This window comes from Falco peregrinus, chromosome 1 (genome assembly GCF_023634155.1).
Source record: "Falco peregrinus isolate bFalPer1 chromosome 1, bFalPer1.pri, whole genome shotgun sequence".
NCBI lineage: Eukaryota > Metazoa > Chordata > Aves > Falconiformes > Falconidae > Falco > Falco peregrinus.
Genome location: NC_073721.1, coordinates 116186533 through 116211023, shown reverse-complemented (window position 1 = coordinate 116211023; position 24491 = coordinate 116186533). Strand labels below are relative to the sequence as shown.

At 41.0% G+C, this 24491-nt stretch overlaps 1 protein-coding gene across 2 annotated transcripts in view; it reads right to left on the bottom strand.

Annotated features, from left to right (window-relative positions):
* The window catches only part of TRPM7 (transient receptor potential cation channel subfamily M member 7), a 59124-nt gene extending 35734 nt beyond the window's left edge, over positions 1-23390 (bottom strand). The window contains exons 1-2 of one of the 2 annotated variants that reach the window (XR_008748052.1): positions 23130-23263; positions 1583-1662 (exon numbers count right to left, since the gene is read on the bottom strand). Coding sequence is in view for 1 of the 2 variants with exons in the window: in XM_055810039.1 (XP_055666014.1) it covers positions 1583-1662; positions 23130-23132 (83 nt within the window). In the remaining variant the exon portion in view is untranslated. Of the gene's footprint in view, positions 1-1582; positions 1663-23129 lie in introns of both variants that reach the window. The other variant, XM_055810039.1, reaches the window with a different exon arrangement.
* Positions 23391-24491: the final 1101 nt, after the last annotated feature.

Sequence of the window (24491 nt, the reverse complement as noted above, 5' to 3'; positions counted from 1 at the left end):
CAGAAGTTACACTGATATTAATCATCTAAGTTTTAACAGTAAACTACAGCTTTACATCTTCTCTAACAGTTTTTAAATTATAATTATCTCTACTCAAAGGTACAGATCAACAAAACATATCAGATACTCCTGTCTAAATTAGATTAATTTATGCATAATTCACGAACACAATAAGCAATTCTCAGAAACTGAAGGACAGAATATGATAGGAAAGTTGTGAAGTCCCTTGTATGCTACAAATGGGTTAAACTAAAAGGGCAAGCATTGAAGATCATTTTGTTCCTTGTGAAATGCTCTGGAAATTTTAACAGCTTCCTAATTACTTTGTTTGCATTTGCAAATTTTCCATGTGCTACAATCATGGCTATAAATTCTAAAAGCTTCTCATGTCACATGGTTTCAAGGAATGTGGTGAATTACTTACAATAGCTTAAAAATTCTACAGCGTTTACTTTGTCCTTTTTCTGCCTAAAAACAAAGGTCTTGAGTAATAAATCTCTTTTGTTCTGTTGGGGCAGAGCATAAGGGGTTGTTTTATGGAAAAGACTAAAATCCAAGTTTTCTGAAATTCAGAAGAAAAAGTTTCTCAGCTTCTCTCAAATACGTGAAGCTAAAAAAAAAAAAAGTCTGATCTGAAATCCATAATGACAATAGTAAACATTTTGGGGAGACAAAACTGCTTTACAAAATCAATTTTGAATCGATTTTCAATTTTAATTTATTTAATCTGTCATGACTATGCACATCAAATTCAATCACTGTAGGAACTCTTGAATTATACCTATAATACTTGGTGAAGGTAAACTCTACTAATTAGATATGTTAGAGGTATCGCTAACTTGCTTGATTTCATATCTCTAATATAGCGTAAGGGAAAAGCAATAGGTGAGATATGCAAAACATTCTTCATTAGTCTCAGCCTCCCCTCCAGAAACTTCTTTCCCCATCCTTCAGCCTCACTTTTTCCTTACAGAACTTAAGGATAAAAAATTACTAGATACCACATGAAATCTTTTGATATCCATATTGTTTTTATTTAATCTATCTTCCCTGGAAGCAAATATTTCTTTGTTTTGTAATTTTTTTTTTCTTCCATCACAATTCTCTTTATTCTTCTATGAATTCTTCACCCCTTTTTCCTGCACTATCAGGTTTATTTTTACACTTCAGCCAGCATTCACACTGCTGTTCTTTAAATGCCAATAGAGGCTATCTCTATGTGACTTTCTGACTTCAGAACTATGCCAGCAAAAAAAAGTAATAAATAAATAAATTACGAAACCCACACAGGAGACACACCATAGACATCACTAGGAGGACTGGTAGGAAGCAGCAAAGAGAACAGAGGAACATTTATTAGAGATTTTTGCAATGCCAAAGTACTTTCAGAAGAAGAAAGAAAAAAAACCCAAGCCACACACAGAGTGACAATGTCCAGCAACAAAAGTGAACTACTAAAGACAGTATTTTATACAGATAAGTAGTTAAGCCAAAAATCTATTTTACACTCTCTTTATAATCTTTAAAGTACTGATATTTTTTTAAAGAGCAGCAACGAGTTCTTGCGTCATGTGTCATTTACCTGTGGGGGTCTTTTGAACTTGGTATAATATACACACACTCCCTCTTTGTGAAAGTATTTTCTATCCAGGATTTCTGGGACTGAAAAATAAAAAAGCGAAACAGTATTATAAAATAGAAATCATATAACTTTGCAATGAAAAATGCCTTTTAAGGAAACAGGAAATAGAGTATGAGGGGTATTATATTTAAAGATGAAGGCAACTAGAGGCTAACAAAGAGGTTAAATTAGCATTAATTGTTTTGCTGTCTCTCAAAAACTATCAAAACCATGTATGTCCCTATAAAAGCATCTCACACGGCCTAAAAGTTGAGATAACCAGAATCATTATGTAATTATACACAATTCCCTTAAAATCCAAAGTAATGTTTTCAAAGCTAACATTTAAATAGCAAGAATTTGCAATATGCAAATAAAGATGCACCCAAAAAAACCCCAAACAACTTAAAAATATACTGTTTACCTTCCTAAGAAAAAAAAGTTACAATTTTTAAAACTTAACCACACTGCAGTGAGAAACAAATAATCTCATCTATTTACCTCTTCACTAAAGTAAAATTTTCATCTTGAAATTGCAGGTAGCAACACTGGCAATCTTTTCTAGTAGCAATAAATAGGTCAGAACCTTTGTTCTTCATCAAGAAACTTTTCATTTCAATAAACAAATTTAATTAGCAACCCTAATTTTAAGCTTAAACTTGAAACATATTCTGAAACATGAAATTAAGGAGGTTTACTTCTTCAAATGCTTACCTGTTCCAATAGCTGGACATAATTTTATTTCAGTTACTTTAAGCAACCATTAACATATGTTATCTTACATGATAATCTCAGGATTACATGCTAAATGATATCATCATGTACAATGTCTACGTCACATTTCAGCAATACATTAGGAAAGGAACTCAGACATGATTTTTAGTAATTAAAAACAAGAAATCAGTCTTGGGATGCCGATTTGCACATTATGCAAGATTACTTTAAATTCTTTTTAACATTGCGTTAAAATTTCTTCCTTGCTGACAGCATGTCCTGTTCTACAGTTACACTTTACCTTTAGAAAAACGTGAGAAGTTTCATACCTGTTCTATTTTACAATGAGGGGAAAAAACCCAACTGCTGTATATTCTTCACAGGTATCTACAATAGAGGTCTGTGGAAGCTATGAAGAAACTAAGATATTTTTTTCCAGATCTATTATAACAGAAGATTCAGTAAAGATGGGTAGTTTTTCACTCATCACAATTTCAAGATCAGTTTAAGATAATACCAAGAAATTATTACAGGTAAGAATGTACCAGCTAGTTTTAATATAGGTCCCTGGAAAACTGCTCCTGAATTCCCCACCCTCTTTCAAAATATTTCTCAGACTCAGCAGATCTTTCCCACATTGTTCATCACGATCTACCTTCCAATATTTTGTTTTAGTGAACTCTGACTATGAATCTGTCAAGATGGCAAACAACTCCTGCTCCAGTTTCTGTCCTAACGTTAAGACGGTCACCGGTCTCTTCCAAGGAGGATGGGAAGGTGCAGGGTACAAGTGCTCCCAAGAGAGAAAGAAGGGTAGGAGAAAGGGATGCAGAATCCACAGGGAACAACCATGGCGGGGAAGAAGAGCTGTGAACAACAGAACGAGCACATACACCATATATTTGAGATTTAAATTCATATTTTAAACACCTGGAATAAATAGCCAAAGCCATTAGTTGCCACCGTCCTACCTCCTTTCCCTATACATTGGAAAGGATGCTGTTGCAAAAGAAGAAATCAAGCAAGGGAAAAGCAGGATATTAGACATTATAAGCAAACATGGAGTTATGAAGGATTCTATCACATTTATGGTGCTTTTCCCTCCTTTTTGGTTTTTTCCTTTTCTTTTGGAGCAGAAGATCGAAGTGACTGAATCTTAACAGGATTGTGAAAGAGAAGATCTCTTCCTCCGCTGTCCTCAAAGTCCTTCTAATCTTTCAGTAGCTCTCCTTTGTCCTTGGGTAAGAAAAGAGAAGCACATCACTTTCCACGAAGAAGCTGGGTATTTCCTATAGGACATCTGCGCCTTACATGAGCTGGGCTCAAAACACCTTTATCTCTTCTCTATCTTTATCAGAAGATTAGCAATGTTATAAAAATAAATTTGATATAAGTGTATATGTACCTTTATGTATATTTATTGTACTCTACGTAAAAATACACATACAGTAGGTAGTCCAAATTCTCAGCTTCTTCCTCTCATAGTATTTTTTTAACACTATCAGGCCTCAGCCTTCGTGATATGAATACCAGTTCCAGAAGCTGCTTTCTTAGCTGAGTGTCCCCACTGTTTATATGGGTACGTATTTTTGTATTTCATTTCTTAAAACTGAGATCTTGTATAGACCATTACCTTAACATGGCAGTTGTTCAAGCTTACATATGAACTCTGCAGATCCTCCAGAATACAAAAAGATAAAGAAGAGTAATTTAATACTTAAATGTTTTAGCCAGCTGGCTAAAACCACACCTTGAAGCAAGCTATCACAGGCATAACATGCTAGATATTGAAAGCTGAAGTATATAAACCACAAGTAATTGCGTCAATTGCTCCATGCAATAGTGTTTTATTATTAAGTGGTAATCAAAGCTGGGGAGAAGGAACACTGGATCACCATTTGCAACACCACTTTTCATAATAAACGGTTCTGAAAATTTAACAAACAAAAAACCCACAAACCAATCACTGATTAATTTTTATCTTAAAGAATGTATAGTTCTAACCACTCATCGAGGATTTCTCTCTATTCTTCAGCAGTGAAAGTATTTTCATTCAGGCATGAGTAAATCTATGCTATTTACACAGAGAAGGCTCTATTACATTATTAAAACATAATTGGAACTTTTCATTTGCTAAAATTAACTCTGAACTCCTCTATGCTGATTGATCTTTATTGCAAGATATTTTATACAGATCTCGCTAATTAGAGTCTTGTTTTCAGTCAAGGGGAAAAGAAAAAATTAAAAATGCAAACCAAGAAGAGAACACTAACTAAGAGACATTTCCCATAAATGGCTAAAGATCATATTAAAAATGTAGGAAGAACCGACACACATTATTGCCTTCCCTGTAAATAAGACCTATTATTACATAATGTTTCTGTGACAACCAGAAAAAGGAAGATGACATAAGGACACTGTTAAGATAAATTAGTTGCAGCAATTACCTCTATAGAAATAGTTCCTTTTCAGCTAAAGGTTAAGTTACAATAGGAAATCCAGACAAGTACTCAAAAATCAGTATGCAAGTTATCAAGACTTAGAAAAACTGCCTGCTCTTATTAAAGCTTTTAATCACAGAACTACACCTCTTAAACTCGGCTTCCAGTAATGGGGCAACTACTGCTGATTGGAGTGACCTGCTTTGCTAGCATGTTAAGAAGGTGTACCTTATAGAAGGTGTACCTCACGTAATGGTTACAGGCAACATGGCTCAGGAGCTCTTGATACAAAGAATGAGCCTTGTAGTGCAGCTAGTCAAGAAAAAGGAAAGAAAAAGGGGTGAAAAAAGGAACTATGAACTTTTTTGCTCAGTCTTTAAGCTGTAGAGGGTTATGCAAGATACCCCACTCTGGTTGTACAGATTTCTGAGCAAACAACAAAGTTCACTGTGTCTTTTGGTACTTCTGAAAGAACTTAAACAAAAAGCACATAGATTTTATTCAATGAGCTAGAAGAGATATACTCGCCCCAGGATCATGATTAAAGGAAATACTTTAAACTATTTCCAATAAAAAACTCCTTTCATAAAGTTTCTTGAGTGCTGAAATAATTGTAATTGCTATTCGAAACAAAACGTACCCACGTATTTTCTGAACTACAAACTCAAGAGGATGCGTGCCCGACCTCAGTATTTCCCACTTCTGGAAGTATCTAAATGCCAAAATAATCCCACAGCCTGTTAGAACAGGTGGAAGTTTTACCATAGCTGGTTTAGTATTAGCTATTTTTGATTCAGCAATAGCAGTAGCACTCCAAAGCACCAGTAATGGAAATTATTTAAGTGTACCTGCTCAAGATGCAAGGAATTCCTTACGTTATCTTCACTGAAATTCACTATGGATATTTTTAGCAAGTGTCCTTGTAGAATGAAACTTTGAACACAAAGCTAACTATAAATTAAGGTTATATAGATAGGAGGTTACATACAAAAAGAAGCAGCCACCAAAGTACAGTATGAGATCAGGTCTCAGAAAAAAAACCCAACCACCTACCACTCTCCCAGCTTCAACTCACGTAAGAGTTTATGAGCCTCTCATTCAATATATTAAAATAGTAAGACAACTAAGTTCTAGCAGGGCAGTAATTTATGCACAGAGTATGGCAAAGCCTTATAAAACTATTGTGAAATTCTCCAAGTTTATCCAACAAGTTTGGGCTGAATTATTTTCTGTATAGAAAGTAAGCCTTCCTGTTTTGCAAGATCTCAGAATAACTTCCATGGCTTTCAATGAACACAAATATGGCAGGTATAAATACACTGTATAACTGACAAAAGGATCCCAGTTTATTCCTTCTGCTCATTTGTGATGCTATATACTGTTGGAGGTTCATAAATTATAGAATATGCTACAAAACTAAAATTTAACTTATCTCAGATATATTGCTCTCAAACCTGCAACGCTGCATGCCAACCCAGCCATTCTACTGACAGTTTTTCTATAGAGCTGACCTGCTAAATCGGGAAACTGACCTGGATTTTAAAAACTGTATTCCAAACTGTGACTTTTGTGGAAAGCTGATAATTGATATTACAATTACTGACTGTGTACTGATTTGAACCTCCATTTCAAATTTAGAAGTCACATCACTTTCTATGGCACGTCGTATTTCATCTTTCAAATCTTCACTTACACCATATGGCAGTTCAATATAGGCAATAGTTTTTAAAGGAAGAGATCTTCCAATTTCATTTGTCCTTTATTTAAAAATAGACTCTGTATTCTTTCCCTACCACCTCCAATTTTCCAAAAAGCTTAAGTTTCCATTTGGGCAAAAGAAAATACATGGAAAGTTTCAGTGAGCCTGAAAACAAGATACAGTGGACACTGCAGCAGGAATAGCCATGCGTGCCCTGCCATAGAGCAGTCCTGTCTGTAGGACACTTGCAACCAACAAGATAAATTTCAAAACATTTCTAAGTGACACCCTGTACTAAGCACATCCTTTAGCTTGCCTGTTCAAGGAAACATCCACCACCGAGTTACTGCTTCTTATATAACTATACGTACTGCACGCACTCTTGTCCTGATTTACCAGAGGATCTCTTATCTAATTGACCCAACTCCATCAGCCAAACACGTGCTGTGCCGTGGGACTGAACTGTGATCCCTGCCCGGCCAACTCACCCCTAGCTGAGCACCGGCCTCCCGCAGCTACAGCTGAGAGGCAGAAATTCCAGACAAACCTTTATCTTATCGCTCGCATACTCAATACGTCAAATAAAACCAAATAAAGCCAAACCACCAGGACGAAAATGATACCCAATTAAATCAACACATATCGAGTCGTTTAGAATTCATAAAACTTACTGTGGGAAGAGGTGCCATAAATAAAACACACGCTAGCTCTCTGCAGAGATTTCCAGCAGGGGCTTCAAACCCTTAAGGTGGTAAGATCTGCTCTCCAGGCAAAGTACCTGGGCTTGTTCATGGCACAAATTAACTGAACGATACCAAAAACGTGCATCCCAGGATGAGCTAAGGAACAAAGCCACTGTGTATGGGGTGAAGAGTTATCTTAAAGACAGTTATACCTATATTTCCCCCCCCAAAACACCTAAAGTTTTGTATTAAAAATGCTAGCAGACCACAACTCAGTTCCTCATGGAAACATTTATCATTTGAGGAAAGTCTTCAGAACTTCAGCTAACATTAAGTAAATAAGCAGATGGGAGGAAAAAAGAAAAAGGTAGGCAGTTTGATGCCACTTATTTGCTAATGCTTGTTTCAAACTCTTGGCTCCAGCAAACCCCAGACATTTAATTTACTTGCTTTCCTTGCAATTTAAAATTACATACCTCTATAATTACTGTTTGGGGTTTTTTGTTTTGTTTTTTTAAAGGAGGTGGGAAGAAAACAAAGCATTTAGCCAGCTAGTATTACAAACTATATTTAAAAGACTCTCTGCTAAAAACTAACAGTGCTGTCTGTCCAGAGGATACAAAACACACAGAAAAAAACCTACAAAATTTGTTCTTGAATCAATAACTAGAGTATCAGTCAACCTTATCGCTTTTTTTAAAGTAACTGCTATAGAAAATAATGGATATGTGCAATACTAGATAGACAAAAAGGCCCAAATATTTTCACAATGCCAAATGATACTTACACAGAGGGCTTTAACGTAGCCCTGTGAAGGATATAACTCAAAGAGAACTTGTGCATTAAACTGTTGTTTAATCCACTACAAACAAAAATATTTGCAAGGATATTTTACCTGCTGTCCACATCAGGATTATTTCATTATTATTCTGAAACAACTACCAGCCTCATCTACAAGCAAAAATGTTGTTTCATTTATTTTTTTTCCCAAACCCATTTGGGCACACTTCTTGTCACAGAACTCGACCGGATCAGGCAGACAGACCCATCACGCACCAAAGGTGTCTCTGCTATGTTGACGATCCTGTTCCGAGCAGAACAGTTCACCCGGCTTCACCTGACTCATAAGACACCAAACAGCTCTCGTTTTCTGGGTTGAAAGACTTCTCCAGTGAAAATACTGCTACGGTCCTGAAAATACATTGCTCAACAGCAAAAAAATACTGGTTTTATTTTAAATAAAAACTGTTGAGGAAGTAGGGAAGGGAAGGGAAAAGGGCATCAGAGAAAGCTTTCTGCACGCTGTGTTCAGCAGCAGACCTCCAATGAGCCAGTGAGCAAAGATAGGAATCTTCAAATCAATGGCTCCCTTAGTGCCGAAAACAAACCTTCAACAATCCCATTCTTCATTAAACAGTTCAGGAGATTTGCTCTGAACAGATTTCACAGAAATCCAGGTCTCTAACAGAGTAGCTATTGTTTCATCAAGTTCTTCTCTGACGTAACGCAGTCGCCACAGAACTCACCACATCCACATGCAGGTCTGGATGCAAAGAACACTTGGGATTTGTCAAAAGGGATTTTTACAGCTCTCTTGAACTTGAAAAAAATTATTCCTATGTGCTATTTGGAGAACTGGCTGCTTCTGTGAGAATTTTTTCACCATACAATCACAAAGCATAAAATTGTCTGGGGAATTTTTTTGTAGATTCATTTAATTCAGAAGACCATAAATTCTTATACAGAATTTAACATTCCAGAGTTGTTATTCTTAATCCTGATGCACCAGAATAAAACCCACAACAGACCTAACATTGTTGGGACACTTCTATTACATCCAAACTCAATCCACTTTACCCACATTACTGGGAAAGTTATGTTCTAACTTCAGTACGGGTCTTTCAGTGGAAAATTTGGGGCAAATCCAGCATATTTTAAATAATTTTTTTTAAATTGCTGGTTTAACACCCAAAGGAACATGCATGCTGTTCTGTAGTTAGACCAGTCATAAAATTACTCCTCCTTTCTAGAAAGCATTTAATCTTAAAATGCATACACCATCCATACAAGGCATTAAAAAGAGGTTAACTAATAATAATCCATAAAATATATTTTATCTATTAAAATACAAAAATATAAATTAAGATATACTTGGAAAATATTTCACAATTGATTCTACAGCATGAGATATCTCAGGTCACAATGGAATATCAGTTGATTTCAGAAGAGACGCACACACTGGTGTAATTCCAGAACATCTTTCTCTCAGCCAAGAGAACAATAAACACCTTTGGAGTTAAATGTCCAATTATAACAGATACAGTAATTAAATAAACCTGCCAAAACCAGAGACTCTGTAAGACTGTGTCAGCATAGCAGATGGCATGCTGGGGCGGCGAGGGGGAGGGGGGCAAGGGGAGCAATGCATTTTTATTTCCCAGCTTTCAGATCCCAACAGATTTTGGAATTTTAGTAGAAAAAGAAAACACAGCAGAAGGTAAACCAGTTTCACTGCTGTAAACTGGGGTAAGTAAACTGATTTCAAAATAGTTCGCATTTCCAACCCTCCCAACTAATGAAATCCCAAGCTAAAAAAAATTCAGCCCTTCTAAAGAATCTATAAATTACTTTCTATGATCTCCTAGACCAATCACATTTCGATGCATTCCATAAAGCATTTCAAAACATACACCAAAGCTATGATCTAGAAGCAACAAACCACTGCGTTTTGAAAGAAGATGAAAATAATTCTTCACTCCCTAAAACTTAACAACCATGGATGAAAGAAAAGGATAAAAAGGGAGCATGTGGTAGTAACTGCAAGGAAAATACAGCCACAGCTTTTCAGCCAGCATTTTTAACTCTAATACCCACTTTGTTCAAATGAGAGGTTCCAAAAAAATACATGGCAGAAGTACACAGGAATGTCTGCAAACTTGTCATACAGCGCCTGCTTCTTTCTGATGGGGTCCCTCCTTCAAAACCCATTTTTCATTCTGCTGGGACACCCATCTAAACCAGTTCCAAATCTCTGACATTTTTAAACAGACTGCTTTGCCTTCCTTATCTACAGAGATAGAACCGTATAGTCTGCATCCCCTTTACCTCTCTCAGCAGCACCGACTTAGCTGCAGCCTGCAATCGTTCTAACCTTACCGCTGATGCAGACTGCAAGCCTACATGCTCCCTTAAATGAGACCAGCAGGAAGGTAGAGTCAGCGTAACTACTCACCAACACGCAACGGAAACCCTGCCATGCCTTTTCAGGTGGGTCAGATAATTTCTGTGGGTATCAAGGATGGCCACCCTCCCTGGTCCTTTCCGCAGGGACCGACGGGACACACTGAATGGCTGTGGAAGCCTCTGCACCTCCTGGCTCACCAGATTTACTCCACAGGAAAGAATTAGTTTGGTTCATACCTCACATTTCTGGCAGCTGCTGGGCTTACCTTGCACATGCCACATAGGGTGTATGAACAGACAATCCATAAACTCTGGGTTTATTTCTGGAAGGAATGAGACTTGGGGCACGCTTTCAGAGGTAAAACAATTCACATAGCCTGGATCCGTTGCCTGTCCTCCCCAAGCAACTTCCAGTCCCTTCCCCATCACGTAGGGAATACAAATCACAGATGCAAGAAATGAGTTTGTGACCACCTCTGGTAATAAAGCAGTAGGAAAGGGTTCTTGTGAGCAGCCAAATAAATAAACCCTACCCTTGATTTGCTTCCGATTTGTTCCCAGATGAAAAAAGCTCAACTGGCAGCCACTATTCATAGATAGCATACAGGCTTGCAAGTTCACCTCACCTTGTGCAAAGGATGTATTTCAGCTTTATTTGAGCTGCAGATTTAAAGAAGGTCCTCCCTTTCTAGCTCATGAAGTGCATGAACATCTGATTAATGCATTATGTGCTGAAGCACATTAAAACTACAAAAGCAAGCTGGAAGGGTGGATGTTGTTCATCTTGCTCTACCACTTACTCAGGCTTTTCCCATTTACAGATCTGACTTATTTTTAATGTACAAATAAAGGTACTTCTCCATCATCACAGCAAAGATTTTGGTGCCTGCTGACTTAAGTAGGCTATTATTAACTCGCTAGAGCGATGGAAACTTGTTATCACTATGGGATTTTTGACATAGCTAGCCTCAGACAATCCTCTGAATATCCAAAACACCACCAAAAAAACATAACCAAAACATTATGCCCACATTTAAATTATTACAAATCAATAATATTTCTCTGTAGCATGGGTGAGAGGAAAAGGCAAGAGAAAGTGCTAGTGGGACGTGAAATAGGTGACAGCACCAAACTACTGCTAAGGATGATGACATTTCACATAACTTATCTTTCGACACAGTATCAAGGAAACCCGATTTCTTTTTATGACCAAGACTACCAACATTAGGAAAGAGGCCCGCAAGCAAACAAACAAAGAAGCACCTGAAACAGATTTGGAATTCTGTTCACTTTAACAGCAAGTACAATTTAAAAAAAAAAAAAAGAACCACACCAAAAGTCACTTTGTGTAAGTTACAGAAATCACCTCAGAGCAGAAAATTAAGATTAGGCTGGTCCCAGGCTAGAATTAAAATATCAGCACTGGAGCCGACTGCCTGAGGAAGACAGAAGTCAGTCATACAACCCTTGAACTGTTCTCACTTCCTTCGCAAGAGGAATGCACGTGCATTACTCACGGACAGGATCATGGAGGTGTGATGGGGTACACGCCTGCACACCGATGTCCCAGTATTTGCTAGCTACAGCAGGGGAAGCGAACATTTCGGTCAGCTCTCTACAGCGAGCAGAGTTCTTGGGAGATTAGAACAGGATGGAGAAAGTAGGGTGAGCTGGGAGAAAAGCCAAAACAAGAATTTGCTTAGTATATTTCACCTACTGTCGAATTACAAAGACTTAAGCGTTTTTAAATTCAGCTCACTGACAAAGAGCTACTGGATTCAGTTACACTTCCATTGCCCCCAGGAGAGAGAACCAGCTCTCCTCCCAGGGCGAGCTAGGTCTGCAGTTGCTCAAGAGTGCACGCCGCCCGCAGCCCTCATCTCAGGGCACAAGTAGCATGACAGCATTCTAGAGACATCCGTGTACCTAGACTCTTATCAGAAGATAAAGCTCCCCATTAAAACCATTTCAGTAGTTTCTGTTTACTCTAGAAAAGTGCAAAGAAGAAACTTAACTGGGTTTATTTAGGCAAATGTGAAAGCAGCTAATTACCATCTGAAATAATATATAATGCTTATTTAGGCATTTTTAAAATTTTCCACCCTCTGTTTTTGAGGGGAACAGCTGTTTGAGCTACTGTGTCTTATTTTGTTGATATAATGAGGCTAGTCAAACATAAAAATTGAGCTCACCATCACAACCTCATGATGACTGCTTGAAATATTCTTTTACACTGATTTTCCCATTAGCATCCAACCATTTTATTATTAGTAGGTTTTGAGAGTCTCAGCTACACTCTTGCATCCCTCTTCATTAATCTTTCTTTTAAATATTATAGCCAGACCTGTAAAACCTACACAATGCAACGTACTGTGAGAGAGCTTAAAGTCATTCATTTTACCTCCAAGTCAATACTCAGGCTGCTAAAACGTACCATTTGACTGCACCATTTACCAAAAGCACAACCAAGCTTCCTATCTTACACATACTTCACAGCATTGCTAATTAAGATACAAGCACAGACATCCTAATGCCTAACTACTGACTTAAACCTAGGTCTGGCTAGCTCTAATGCAGAGGGGAAGAGAAGATGGTGTTTCTCCTACCCCAGTAAGCTTGAGTTCCCCAGCTGGGTATTCAGATATCAAATCAAAAGCACAAAACTCTTATCAAACACTTGTATGGACTTGAAATACTCTGATTCATCAAGTTGGATAATACCAACTAAAAAGCAGAATAATCTGTGAGGACAAAAACTCCCTTTTTGCTCTATCAAGGAAAACTAAATATATTTGATAAAATGAAAATCAACTCCAGAAAAAAAATATCTGAAATGTAAAACAGGATATCCATTCCAGATGACTGTTCACTAACTGAAGGTATAATGAAGCAATGCAGGTAGGATATACAATTTACTGTCTCCATCTTATCTCCTAATTTTTGCTTATTGCATAGTGGTAGAGGTATTACCTACTCAAGCAGGTCAAAGAAAGTACAGTTTTTCAGCTCTCTCACCAAACGCCGATGCAGAATTGCAGGCTACCCACAGAACCGAACTAGCTGCAACACCTTCATGTTAAACACCACAAGCCTAAATAATCACGCCAAAATTAAATAAATGATTTTCAGAAATAGCTTTTTTTTGTGGAGTGGGGGGAACAACTAATTAAATTATATTGAGAGATCACAGCACCACTTGCACTTTGTAAATGTTTTCTGTTTATTATACTTCCAGCGCACTCACTTCCAGTAAAGCTCACCAGTGCCGAGTGGTACGTGGCACAAAGACCCGCCTAAGCTGTACTGGACTTACACCTCAAGCTCCCCTCCAGCCCACGGGGGGAAAGGATTGCAGACAGACTATCATTCTAGAGAAAGAAAAGACAACAGTAAGGAGGTGGAGGTCCTGGTAACGGCAAAGCCAAGATACATACGGGAAATATTTGCTTTAACAGATGCAATTCTTCAAATTATACAGCCAGGGTGCAGTCAGAGAAGGCAAAGTTGATTGAACTCCCTAAGCAGCACCACATTATTTCCAGGAAAAAAGAAGGAGGTAGCTCTGATGTCAGAATGCACTGATTCAGATGCAAACTGGGCAGCAAACTAAGGCACAGGAAAGGACCACAGGGCCACGATGAGGGTGGGAAGCAAAACATCCCCTCTGGTAGCAGTAAGATACTGGGTTAGCAAAACAGCTGAGCTGATCTAAGCATACTGTCAAGGTACATCAAAATAATCCCCCAAAGCCTACTTACTCTAGGCATCCAGGAAAAGACTACAGATCTGTCACACTTTAAAAAGGCATTCTTTTTAAGCACCTGTATCCTGATGTTCAGGAAGGAAAGGAAGCTAACTGTATTTCTTTATTTCTCAGAGAGCTGCCAATGAAGCAAGAACATACTGCCTAAGGTCACATTTTAGGTGAGAAGATACCCTGGGTTTAAGAATAGCATCCATTCTCATCTGGCACTAAAGATTTTTTTTCTAATTCATGGTATAATTAAACCCCAACTAACTCCTAATACATTAATTAGAAGAGATTTTTCTTGTCCTGCATGCAAGATCTTTATATTTATCAGAAAAAACCAGTAATGACACCCAAGAGGATAGTCAAAAAAGACCAACCTTATCTTAGCAGTGCTAATTTTTCCTACGTTCTCTCTGCAGAGAGGAGAGAAAAGAGCTGCTCTGAATCCCCCTCAGTCCCCACTGTGCAAGCCTAGGGACTCACTGCCTAATTAGCTTTTGCGAATAATCCTCCCCCTCTCTGCAAAGTCTACCTGTATTCTGCAGATCATCTACATCCATGTGACCAGAAAACATCTTTCTACAACCTGAAAACAGGATTTTTCTGAAAGCAGAAAAGATTCAGTCTTGCACATTTTCTACAGCACAAAGAAAGTGCAGCCTAAAGTATACTGTATCGTGTTGTCCAGCAAAGTACTATGATTATACTAGTACCAAATATTTCTCTTGTGGGCTACAAAACACCGAGCACAACCAGATGATGCATTCAAACAATGACTCGTTTGTTAGCAGCCTTCATCACCGCAGAACGTTCACCTGTAATGCTAGCTGGCAGCCCAAACCAGGACAAGGATGATGAGTGCTTTCTGCCCTCTTTCCCTACATAAGCAACATAAAAAGACCGCATTGTTTCACTACTGTATTTGAAACAATTACAGAGAAATTAACAGTGAAGAATCCATGACTGCTACATACTGAGGTAGGTTTTACACGGAAAACTGCACGCATACAAACTGTTCTTTCTACAGCTGAAAACTGAAAGGGGATTTTGCCACATAAAACTTTTACAAAAGAAACCAAGAATAAGACAGACCAATTGCTTAACAACGCAAAGGCTTCAGTCCTCATCAAGAGCATTTGTGAAGCTGGCACAAATTAAAAGGACAAAGGTTAGTTAGGGGGATATTTCTGCTTTTCAATGCCTCTGGCTGCCAAGCCAGTTCCTGCCGGTTTAAGAGGTTAATGTCCATCCCAACCTCACATCTTTGTTTAGTGCCCCTCAAGCAGGCCAAGGTAAGTGCTGGCAGGGCTGCCCCACAGGCTAGTCTGCAGCATAACCCTGCAAACATTTGCAGCAGCACGATCAAGGAGTCAGTAAACTACAGCTTGTGAAATCAGGAGTGAGCTTCTTCCAACTAGTTCTGCATCCAGAGGCGTTGCAACACCAGACGATGCTAAGTTCCTAGAAAGTTGTCTAGGATATTTGTCAGCTATGATATCAGTGATTCATTACTCTTTCCCTAGTGTAAGATTACTACCTTGAGCAGGAATTCGTTCAAGATCAATCACTCTCAGACTTTCTGGCCAGATCACCCTCAGCCATGCACTCTTCTAATGCCTTCAGCTGAAGCTCTATTAAATTTGCTGTTGTAACAGAATGCTGCAAACTACAGTTTAGACAATACTGCAGCCAGGGAACACAGGAGAAACTGGTAAGACTTTGACATTTCAAACATCATTAACTGCACCTACTCCTGTAGATTAACTGATTTTTGTAATTGAAGAGAAAGTTGATTAACAGTTCTGTAATTACACAACTGGTTTTTTTAGGCTCAAATCATCTGTCACTTAAGCACATGCATAATTTAACCTATTCAGGTGACTGAAGTGATGCCTGACTAAATACTTGCATGACCGCAGCAGCCACAGGGACAGGCTTTGAAAGGAAGCAGAGCTTTTTCAGACTGGCTCTAGCCACAAACCAGTATACTGCATTAAGCTTACTACACAAGACCAATACACATGCAATTTTAACAACGTTGCACATCGGTGTGACCCTCTTTGAACCTGGCCACATGGTTGCTGTGCTGAGCTCTGTCAGATACATTAGTGGCATGCAGCTTCGCACTCTCCTACCCCAAAGAAATAGGTTCAGCTTCTTGAGAAAGTTAAACAGGAACAGGAATAGCACTAGAAAGCAAATAAGCAGCATGTTAAGAAGATGGAGAGAAAAAAACTAGCATTATCATGTTATGTGAGACAAGTTACCAGCAGTGGATCATTTGCCAACAGAAATAACTTGATGGGAAGGGTCAAACTCATCTTGACGCAGCTCAGCGCACAGACTACAGCACAGCATACCTGGTAAAAAAGTCATCTTACATCTAGTAGCACACACACAGAATGTCAAGAAAAGCATCCTATCTAAACAGAAATTTAGATACAGAAGTATTCCAACGTCGCTACTACATGCCTGCAGTACAATTAGACCAGGTCTGCAATGCGATTTGGTTTATACTTCAAAGAGGCTACAGAACTTGACTTGTGATGGTGCAGCTCCATCCATGCCTGTGCACAAGGCTGTAAGACAGAGAAAACACTCATACAGAGAGGGTGGCACGCAGAGTAACTGAACACTTACTAATAGGATGGCACAAGTCAACTCTCAAGCACCTCAAAGCAAGCCTCCAAACCAGCTTCACAGCTCACATCAAGTTTAGGTGTGCCACAGTCCAATTTCCTAAGCCTCTGCACATGATCCCACCCTATCTCATACCAGCACTGGCACTTATGCAGTCACATGGAGAGCCAATCCAGGGAAATGACCGACAAAATAATTAATCCTCAAAAAAAAAAAAAAAAAAAAAAAAAAGGAAGTGATTAGAATACATGTTTGTTCAATTCAGATCCCAAAACAGTCACCAAGTACAGAAGGAAGCAAAAGAGACAGGTGGAAGGGTGACAGCCAGGGCTTAGGTGAGTTTAGACTGGATTACAGCCACACCTTTAAGAAGTTTTGGCAGATTTGGGAGCGGCTAGTAAAGATGCTATGGACCTGAACATCGACCCTGCCCTGCATCTGAGATTATTACCCTGCAACACACACATCCACACCTCAGGCACTCCAGGTCCGTCTTGGGAACTATATTATCAATGAAGTGAGTAATAGTGGGAAGACCTGGACTGCTGAGTAGTACTAGTTCTAGAAGTGCCTTGAATCTAGAATTTTTTAGGCAAGGAGTGCTTGTGAAATACAGTATTCCTAACAGAGCAACCAGAAAATCATTTGCAGAAGGCATAAACATAAATTTGAAGTCATGTTTGTCAAGTCCTCATTCACAAAAATTGATTACCACTTTGCAGTATTAGGCAAAGAAAAACTTCCCAGATATTAGGATAAGAACTGTCAACCAGAGTCATCTTGCAAAATACCACCAAGCACAAGGTAGGAGGCTACAAAGTGAAGGCATCTTTCTGTTTCTGTTGTCTCTTAGCAAAGATGACAAGAATCAAGTAGACAAGTAGATAAGATTAAGAAAACAACTACCTCTTTGGGTAGAGGTAAGTGGGAATGCTGCACAAAACAAAGGCTGGTATTCAGTTGCAATAATCATTGTGTTAAAACTGACAGAGCTGTAACTGACACTTTTCCCAGGCTTTGAAGATTACATAGTTATATTATGGTGAAAGACTGAACACCTAGATTAAATTAATTTAGAGCTTTAACAGCAGGAATGGATTAGTGTATGACAGCAAAAATATACTGCATTAATAACCCAAAAGGTTATCAGTAAAAAATAAAAACAAAAAATAAAAATCAGCAAATCAGAAATTAATAGAAATATGCCAATTCTCAGAACCTGCAGCTTCTTTTTTTAAAATCTCACTTGATTAGTAGTAAACAATTAAAGACAGAATCCAATAGCACTGGGAGTCATCCATATCCGACTTTGGGATCCCCAACTAGGAAGCAAAAAGCCTAACCAGGCTGTCACAGACCTTAAGAGAGTTCCAAAGCTCTCCAACTCAGAAAAAGGCCTCCCCAACCTTTTGTTATTACAATTACTAGCACTAAGTCTAGACATTGATAAGATTCACATGTGCATAACTTCCAGGCGTAGACAAGCTACAGGCACACATCTACCTATACTCTTTGAAAGTTAGCCAGTTGCACACTCTTTGCAAAGCACATGATGTGCACGTAAACAAAATAAGCACTTCATGTTGGACTGTATCTGAGTGCTAACTAGTGATCTCCACAGACAGGTTGAAGATGAAGTATCAACCAAGCTTTCTGAAGTTGGATGATCTTCTGAAAACGTTAGCTGTCAAAGTACACACAACAGAGTACCAACTTGATTCTGGAATCAGCCTGTAACATTCCAATTTTGCAGCTGTAGAAAGTCAACAGCTACGCTAGCACACATATCAAACGCCATCCTCCTTCAGCTGAAATGAAATCAAATAAAAATGGGTTGGGATACACTAACCCCGCAACTGCACATCTGCCATACACACAGAGAGATCAAACATCTCAGAAAATCCGATAATAAGAAATGCATGAAACAGCTCGATTTCGAATGAGTTTGTAAGAGTCTTTAGGAAAAAAAAAAATGTTGCTTTTAACAACATAAGTATTAAATAATTTGCAACTTTGATGCGACTTTTAGAATTTATTTAAAAAAAACAAAACACAGACACTCCCAGAATTAAGGTTTAATCCAAGCCTACCACCTCAGTAACATCTGAACTTTGGTTAAGGGGAAGAAAATGCAGAACTTATATACCAAGTTTAATCTGTTCTAATGTGCTGTCAAGTTTGTTACCATACTTTAAAATCTTCTTGGCAATCAACCACTACATTTATTTTACAGGCTATTCCTGCAACATCCTCATACCATTATGTTGTCAAACCACTTTCCACAGTTAAATATTCTAGTCCTTTCATAAGGCAGCTTTTGGGAATTATCAGCACCACAATCAGCAACAGCTATTTTTCTCCCTGTATCTCCCATACAGTTAGAATATTTTTTGCCCAATTCTTGAGAAGGAAAAAACCAAACCAATACAGTTAAGGATAACAACATTAGTTATCCCAGTTTCTCTCTTGGTTTTTTTATTTCATTATCCCATCAGAAGTTCACTGGCCTTTCCTTCTGTGGTAAGAAATTTCCTCTGCCCACCTAACAGCCATCAGACAACACGTGTTGTCCCTGCTTCCCTTCAAGAATTCTAGTGGCTGGGGAGAAAAACAAATTTGAGCTGTTCTGTGGTTCCAGCAAACCTGGTAGTTAAAGAAAGTGGCTCACACCCCTGCTTTAAAACGTCTCATATCCACTTTACATACTAAGCAAAATATGGGCGTAAAGGGGGCTGAAAAAGCCTCACCACTCCTCAAAAAAACAGCATTCTCTCCGTCAGTGCAACAGCTGTGATGAGAGACCGGTCCGAAACACTGCTGCTGAGGCCCGTGGTCCCATCCAGCCGGACGCCATGGTTCAGTGTGCCAAACAGCACTGGGTTAGCGAGCGGCTGCTACCAAACAGAGCAGTCACCTCCCGCACACCCTGCCTCCTCCCCTGTGCAGCAGCACCGATGCCCCACTAATCCTGCGCCAAGCCAGGTCAGGAAGCTAAGCTTGCCAATACAAAGGTTTTGGGGGTTTATTTTTTTGGTTCTTTTGTTAGGTTAGCTTTCTATTACTTGAAATACAAAAATATCTACAATTCAAGTGAAAGAAAAGCTAAGCTTAAAGTAATAAAAATAACAGAAACCAAGAATGAGGTAGATCATTTTTGGTAGAGGTTGAATCGCAATATATATTAACATGACACTATTACCTGTACATTTTCATGATTTGAGCAAAAGAGATGGAATTAAATCAAATAAAGGGCAATAACAAGAGTGCAGAGAATACAATAGAGGAGAATGAAAGTTTCAGGCCAGGGAACATAAAGAAACAACGCAACAAACTCCCAAGTTTTACCACAGGTCAAGTCAGTATCATGGACTACTTTTGTAGAAATAATGAAGCATATAGACTAATTTGTCAGAGGCCACTACCTACAGTAGTAGATACAGGCAGTATCAGAGGTAAGAAGTGACATTATCTTCAATAATCATGCTAAGTACCTTATCCAAATATACACACAGACTGAGATTATTCGGTAATTTATCTGCTGAAAAGTCAACTGCCAGAATTTCAACCAGCGAAGCTAAAATACACCAAGATGGAATTATTCACATCAGAAACAAGAAACATGACCTCAAAGACAAAACTTCAATTCTGGAAAACACACACATTGATTTTACTGTCAGTTTGCCTTTAAAAAAGTGAGACAAAGAAACCAGAACTGATGTTACTTGTTTCAGCAAATTAAGGTGGCACGCAAATATTGCGGCCAAAGTAGACACGATTAAAGGAAACGAAGGATTCCAAAAGAAATAAATATCTAAAAAAAAAAAAAAAAAAAAAAAGGAACAAGACAAAGATACATTTTTCAGGTTAAGTATATTGGCATGAGAAGTATCATTTCGTTGTCTTGATTTTTGAAGGCATAAGTCACAATTTCAAAATCCAACCTCAAGTCTTTAAAGACTAGAACTTCAAATTTGGGCTTGTTTCTGACAACACGCTGACAGCATCAGTTTAGTAAGAGTGTCACTGCTAGTATAGCTATGTATTAAACTCCTACTTAGGGTAATCAGGGTCTTTCTGGGAAAGAAAATTAAACCTGCTATGCAAAAACCTGTCAAGTACACAAACTGTTGACTATAAATGTATCTCCCTCCCTTCACACACACTTCTTGACAAGTCCTCTTAGAGACTGATTTGCAGCATTACTGGTGTAAAGTCGACAAACTGATACGGCCAAACTCTATTGTGTCAGCATCAATTAAGTTCAAGACAACATCGATTAGTTTAGAAAACACTCATCTGTCATGACCGTCCACAAGGAGCGAACAGTTAACAGAAAGCACATCACGAAGGGACGAGAAAGAGAAGAAGGAAAAGTTTGGGTGTCGGTGAAAAGCTTCCAGGAAAGAGAAGCACAGCAAGTGGTAAAGATAATGATGGGAAAAAAGAGAGGAGTCTGGATGCTGCAGTCTATCGCCAGCAGAACAGAGAAAGCAGGGCTGATGCGATAAGACAAAAAGGTAAGTCAGCGAGACTAGAGTTAGGCAGAGCCTCAAGGGACAAGAAAAGAAACGAAAGTTTAAAACACAATGGAGTGCCTCTCTCTGAGATAATCCACGTGGGGAGGTAGACGATCTGATAGAGTATCTTTAAATACAAGTGAGATAGCTGTTAAATGCAAAGTGATGTTTCAAGGTGCCTTTGTTCGACAAGTGAAAATCACCCTTCCACTCCTGAGTTCAAACAAGCAGAAAAAAAATATCAAAGTGAAACATCAGGAAACTAAGGTACAAACAGTCCAACACCAGCCTAAACAGTTCCACATGCACAAAGGTTTTTTCACCTACTTTAAATAGCTAAGTCAAGAATGGCCTCATACCAGAAGGTATGAAGGATGATCTAGCAAACACTTATCTCACCCACACAGACACATTAAAAAAAAAAAAAAAAAAAAAGACAAAAAGACTTAACTCCCAGAATCCCAGAATTACCACACTGAAATACTCACTCTTGAGGATAATTCCTGATTTAAAGTTGGACACTGCCCAGCAATTATTCAGAACTGCTAAACAGTCATGCAGCAGCCGGGAAATTTTTAGCAAAACGAACCTGCGTTAAACATCCCACATTCAACTTAGGCAAAACACCTGTTTAAACAGTGGTTTCAAAATATCCGATAAACACGGGGTAAGTATAAAACATTGCAAACACGCTACATCGCCAGCAAAACTCCTGAGCCGCAATCAGTTTACAAATCTATCATGGTTAAAAGCAATCTGTGCATTTCTAGGCTATGTCAGCACCGACTGAACACTGGAGCTAAAACCCAAACCAGCTAAATACCAACCACACCCCAGAAAAAATAAAAACCACCTCAGGAGAGAAGTGCAAGTACCACCACACAGGTGGGAGATGCCAAGCGCGCTTTCCAGTGGGAAAAGCCAAAGGGAAGGCTCCTGCTGGAAGGGTGCTGGATTTGCAGGTTCTGGAAAAAGATGGCCCGCGTTTCTACACAGCTCACAGGTATCGTCAAAACAGAAGGCTCACAGGTATGAACCCCTGTGGTTTTGAAGGATATACTGTGACATGGAACACCTTTATCTGACATGAAACAAAGCAGCTGGCTGGAAGTTCAAGCAGAGCATGGAAATCCACAGATCCACGCTCCGCACTCTCAAAATTATCTGAAAGCACTTGGTGGTTCGCTCCGAATTCTGTGAGCATCACCTAAGGAATAAATTCGCAAGGATGAAGAACCGACTCGCAGCCAAAGACAGAGCTGGGGTTAAAGCCGTGTTTTCCCGTAGGAACCCGCCCAGCTCTCTGCAAGGGCTCACACGCTCCCCTGGACATGGCAACGCGTCGAAATGGTACAAACGACACGGGGAGACAGACGAGCCGGGAGGCACAGCCGCATCCCCGGGAACGGCGCCGTCGGCCGCACCACTCCGGTACCGGGCGACACCGCGCCGAGGAGCCCCGCAGGAAGGCGGCGCCCCGGGCAGCGGGACCCCCGCCGGGGGACGGAGGGCAGCAGGGCGGCGCGGCCGGGCCGCCGGCACCAACCGGACGGCTCCGCAGATGCCGGGCGGCGGCCTCGCCCCGGCGGCTCGGGGCAGCCCGGGCAGCTGCGGGCCGGGGGTGACGCCGGGCCGGGCCGGGCCCCAGGCGGCCAAGCCCGCGCCTCCCCTTCCGGCGCGGAGGTGTCAGCCCGGCGGGTCCCTCCTTCCCGCCGCCGCGGCACCCCGGACGGGGCGGGCAGGGCGGCAGCCGCCGCGGCGGAGGCGGGCCCGGGGGCCAGAAGGGTCGAAGCGGATCCGCAGCCGCCGGCACCCGGAGCGGCCGGCCGGGACCCGTCCGAGCGGCGGCCGGCGCCCCCCTCCCCCCCCGCCGCCCTCACCATTCTCCTCAGGGCCGGGCTGGGTCTCGGCGCCGACTCTGGCTCGCCTCGCGCCGGGCAGCTCCCGCTCGTGGTTCGGCGTCGGCGGTGGCGGGGCCTGTCTCCATCTATCGGGGCTGGGCTCGGCGGCGGCGGGCGGGCTGGGGACGGGCCGGGCGGGGACGGCGCTCCGGGGCCGCAGGGGAGAGCGGGGCGAGGCGGACGGCGCTGGTTCGACTCCGCACCAGGACCCGGCGCTGACGGCGGCCTCGGCCCGGCGGCTCTTTCTCATAATTGTGCGACTCGGCCGGCGGAGCCGCGGCGCTGCCGCGTCAGCGCGCACCGCCCCCGGGAGGAGGGGGACGCCGCGGCCCCCCGGGGCGGGGGCGGGCCGGCCGGCGGGGGCAGCCGCTCCGCACGGCGGGGCGGGGGGAGAGCGCCACGACACCCCGGGAAGGCGGGAGCGAGTGCCGGCGGCGGGGGGGCGGCCGTGCGGGGCAGGAGCGCGGCTGAGGGGAAACGCGCGGGGAGAGGGAGGCCCCGCACCGCCCCGCCGGCCGCCCCCCCGCCCCCGCACTACTCACTGCTTACACCACGTAGCAGGGAGCAGCGTGAGTGAGGAGCTGTTGGCGCTTCTCCGCGGTGAAGTGCCGCCATGAGCACCGTGTCAGCTCGGCCTGGGCTAAACCGGAGGAAAATTCAATCTGGAGGGAGAGAGGAGGATGCGCCTCGCCCACTGCAGCGGCCCCGCTCCCAGCTGAGATCAGGCGCTGCCCTGGGCAGGAGCCCGGTCTGCTGTCCGTATGCCATCAGCAAACTGTGGGAATCAGTATCACCAACAAAAAGCCTCCCACAATAACTCCCAGTGTGTGTTTCATTATATAGCTTTTCAACAAACTGTGTGCCTGAATAAACAGCATTTGTAAAGGAAGACAAATAGACTAATTAACTTTGGCTTAATTATTTGCCTTCCCTAAACATATATAAAAAAATACATTTTTGGATGACTTTTCTAGGAAGTATGTCTAACACTATGACGTTAATTTTTAAGACATATGGAGTCAGCTCAGTGTTGCTTTTGCACTGAAAACATGGATCAAAAGCGAGTTAAATCTGACTTAAAGGTCCTGGTACCATTTCTACAATACCATAGCCACAGAAGAGCGGTACTTTTGTATAAACTCAATCAGAACATCCAAATTAATTTAAAAACTTTGGGTTTCATTATTGGGCCTTATCCTTTGTGCTGTACCAGGTATTACCCATCTTCCCCTGCTGCAAAAGGTCAGCATTAACTGCACGTAGCATTGGGCGAAGCTGGCAGACACACGAGTGTGCACTCACACCTGAACCATGGTTTGTGCATCGCAGGGTAACAGCTCT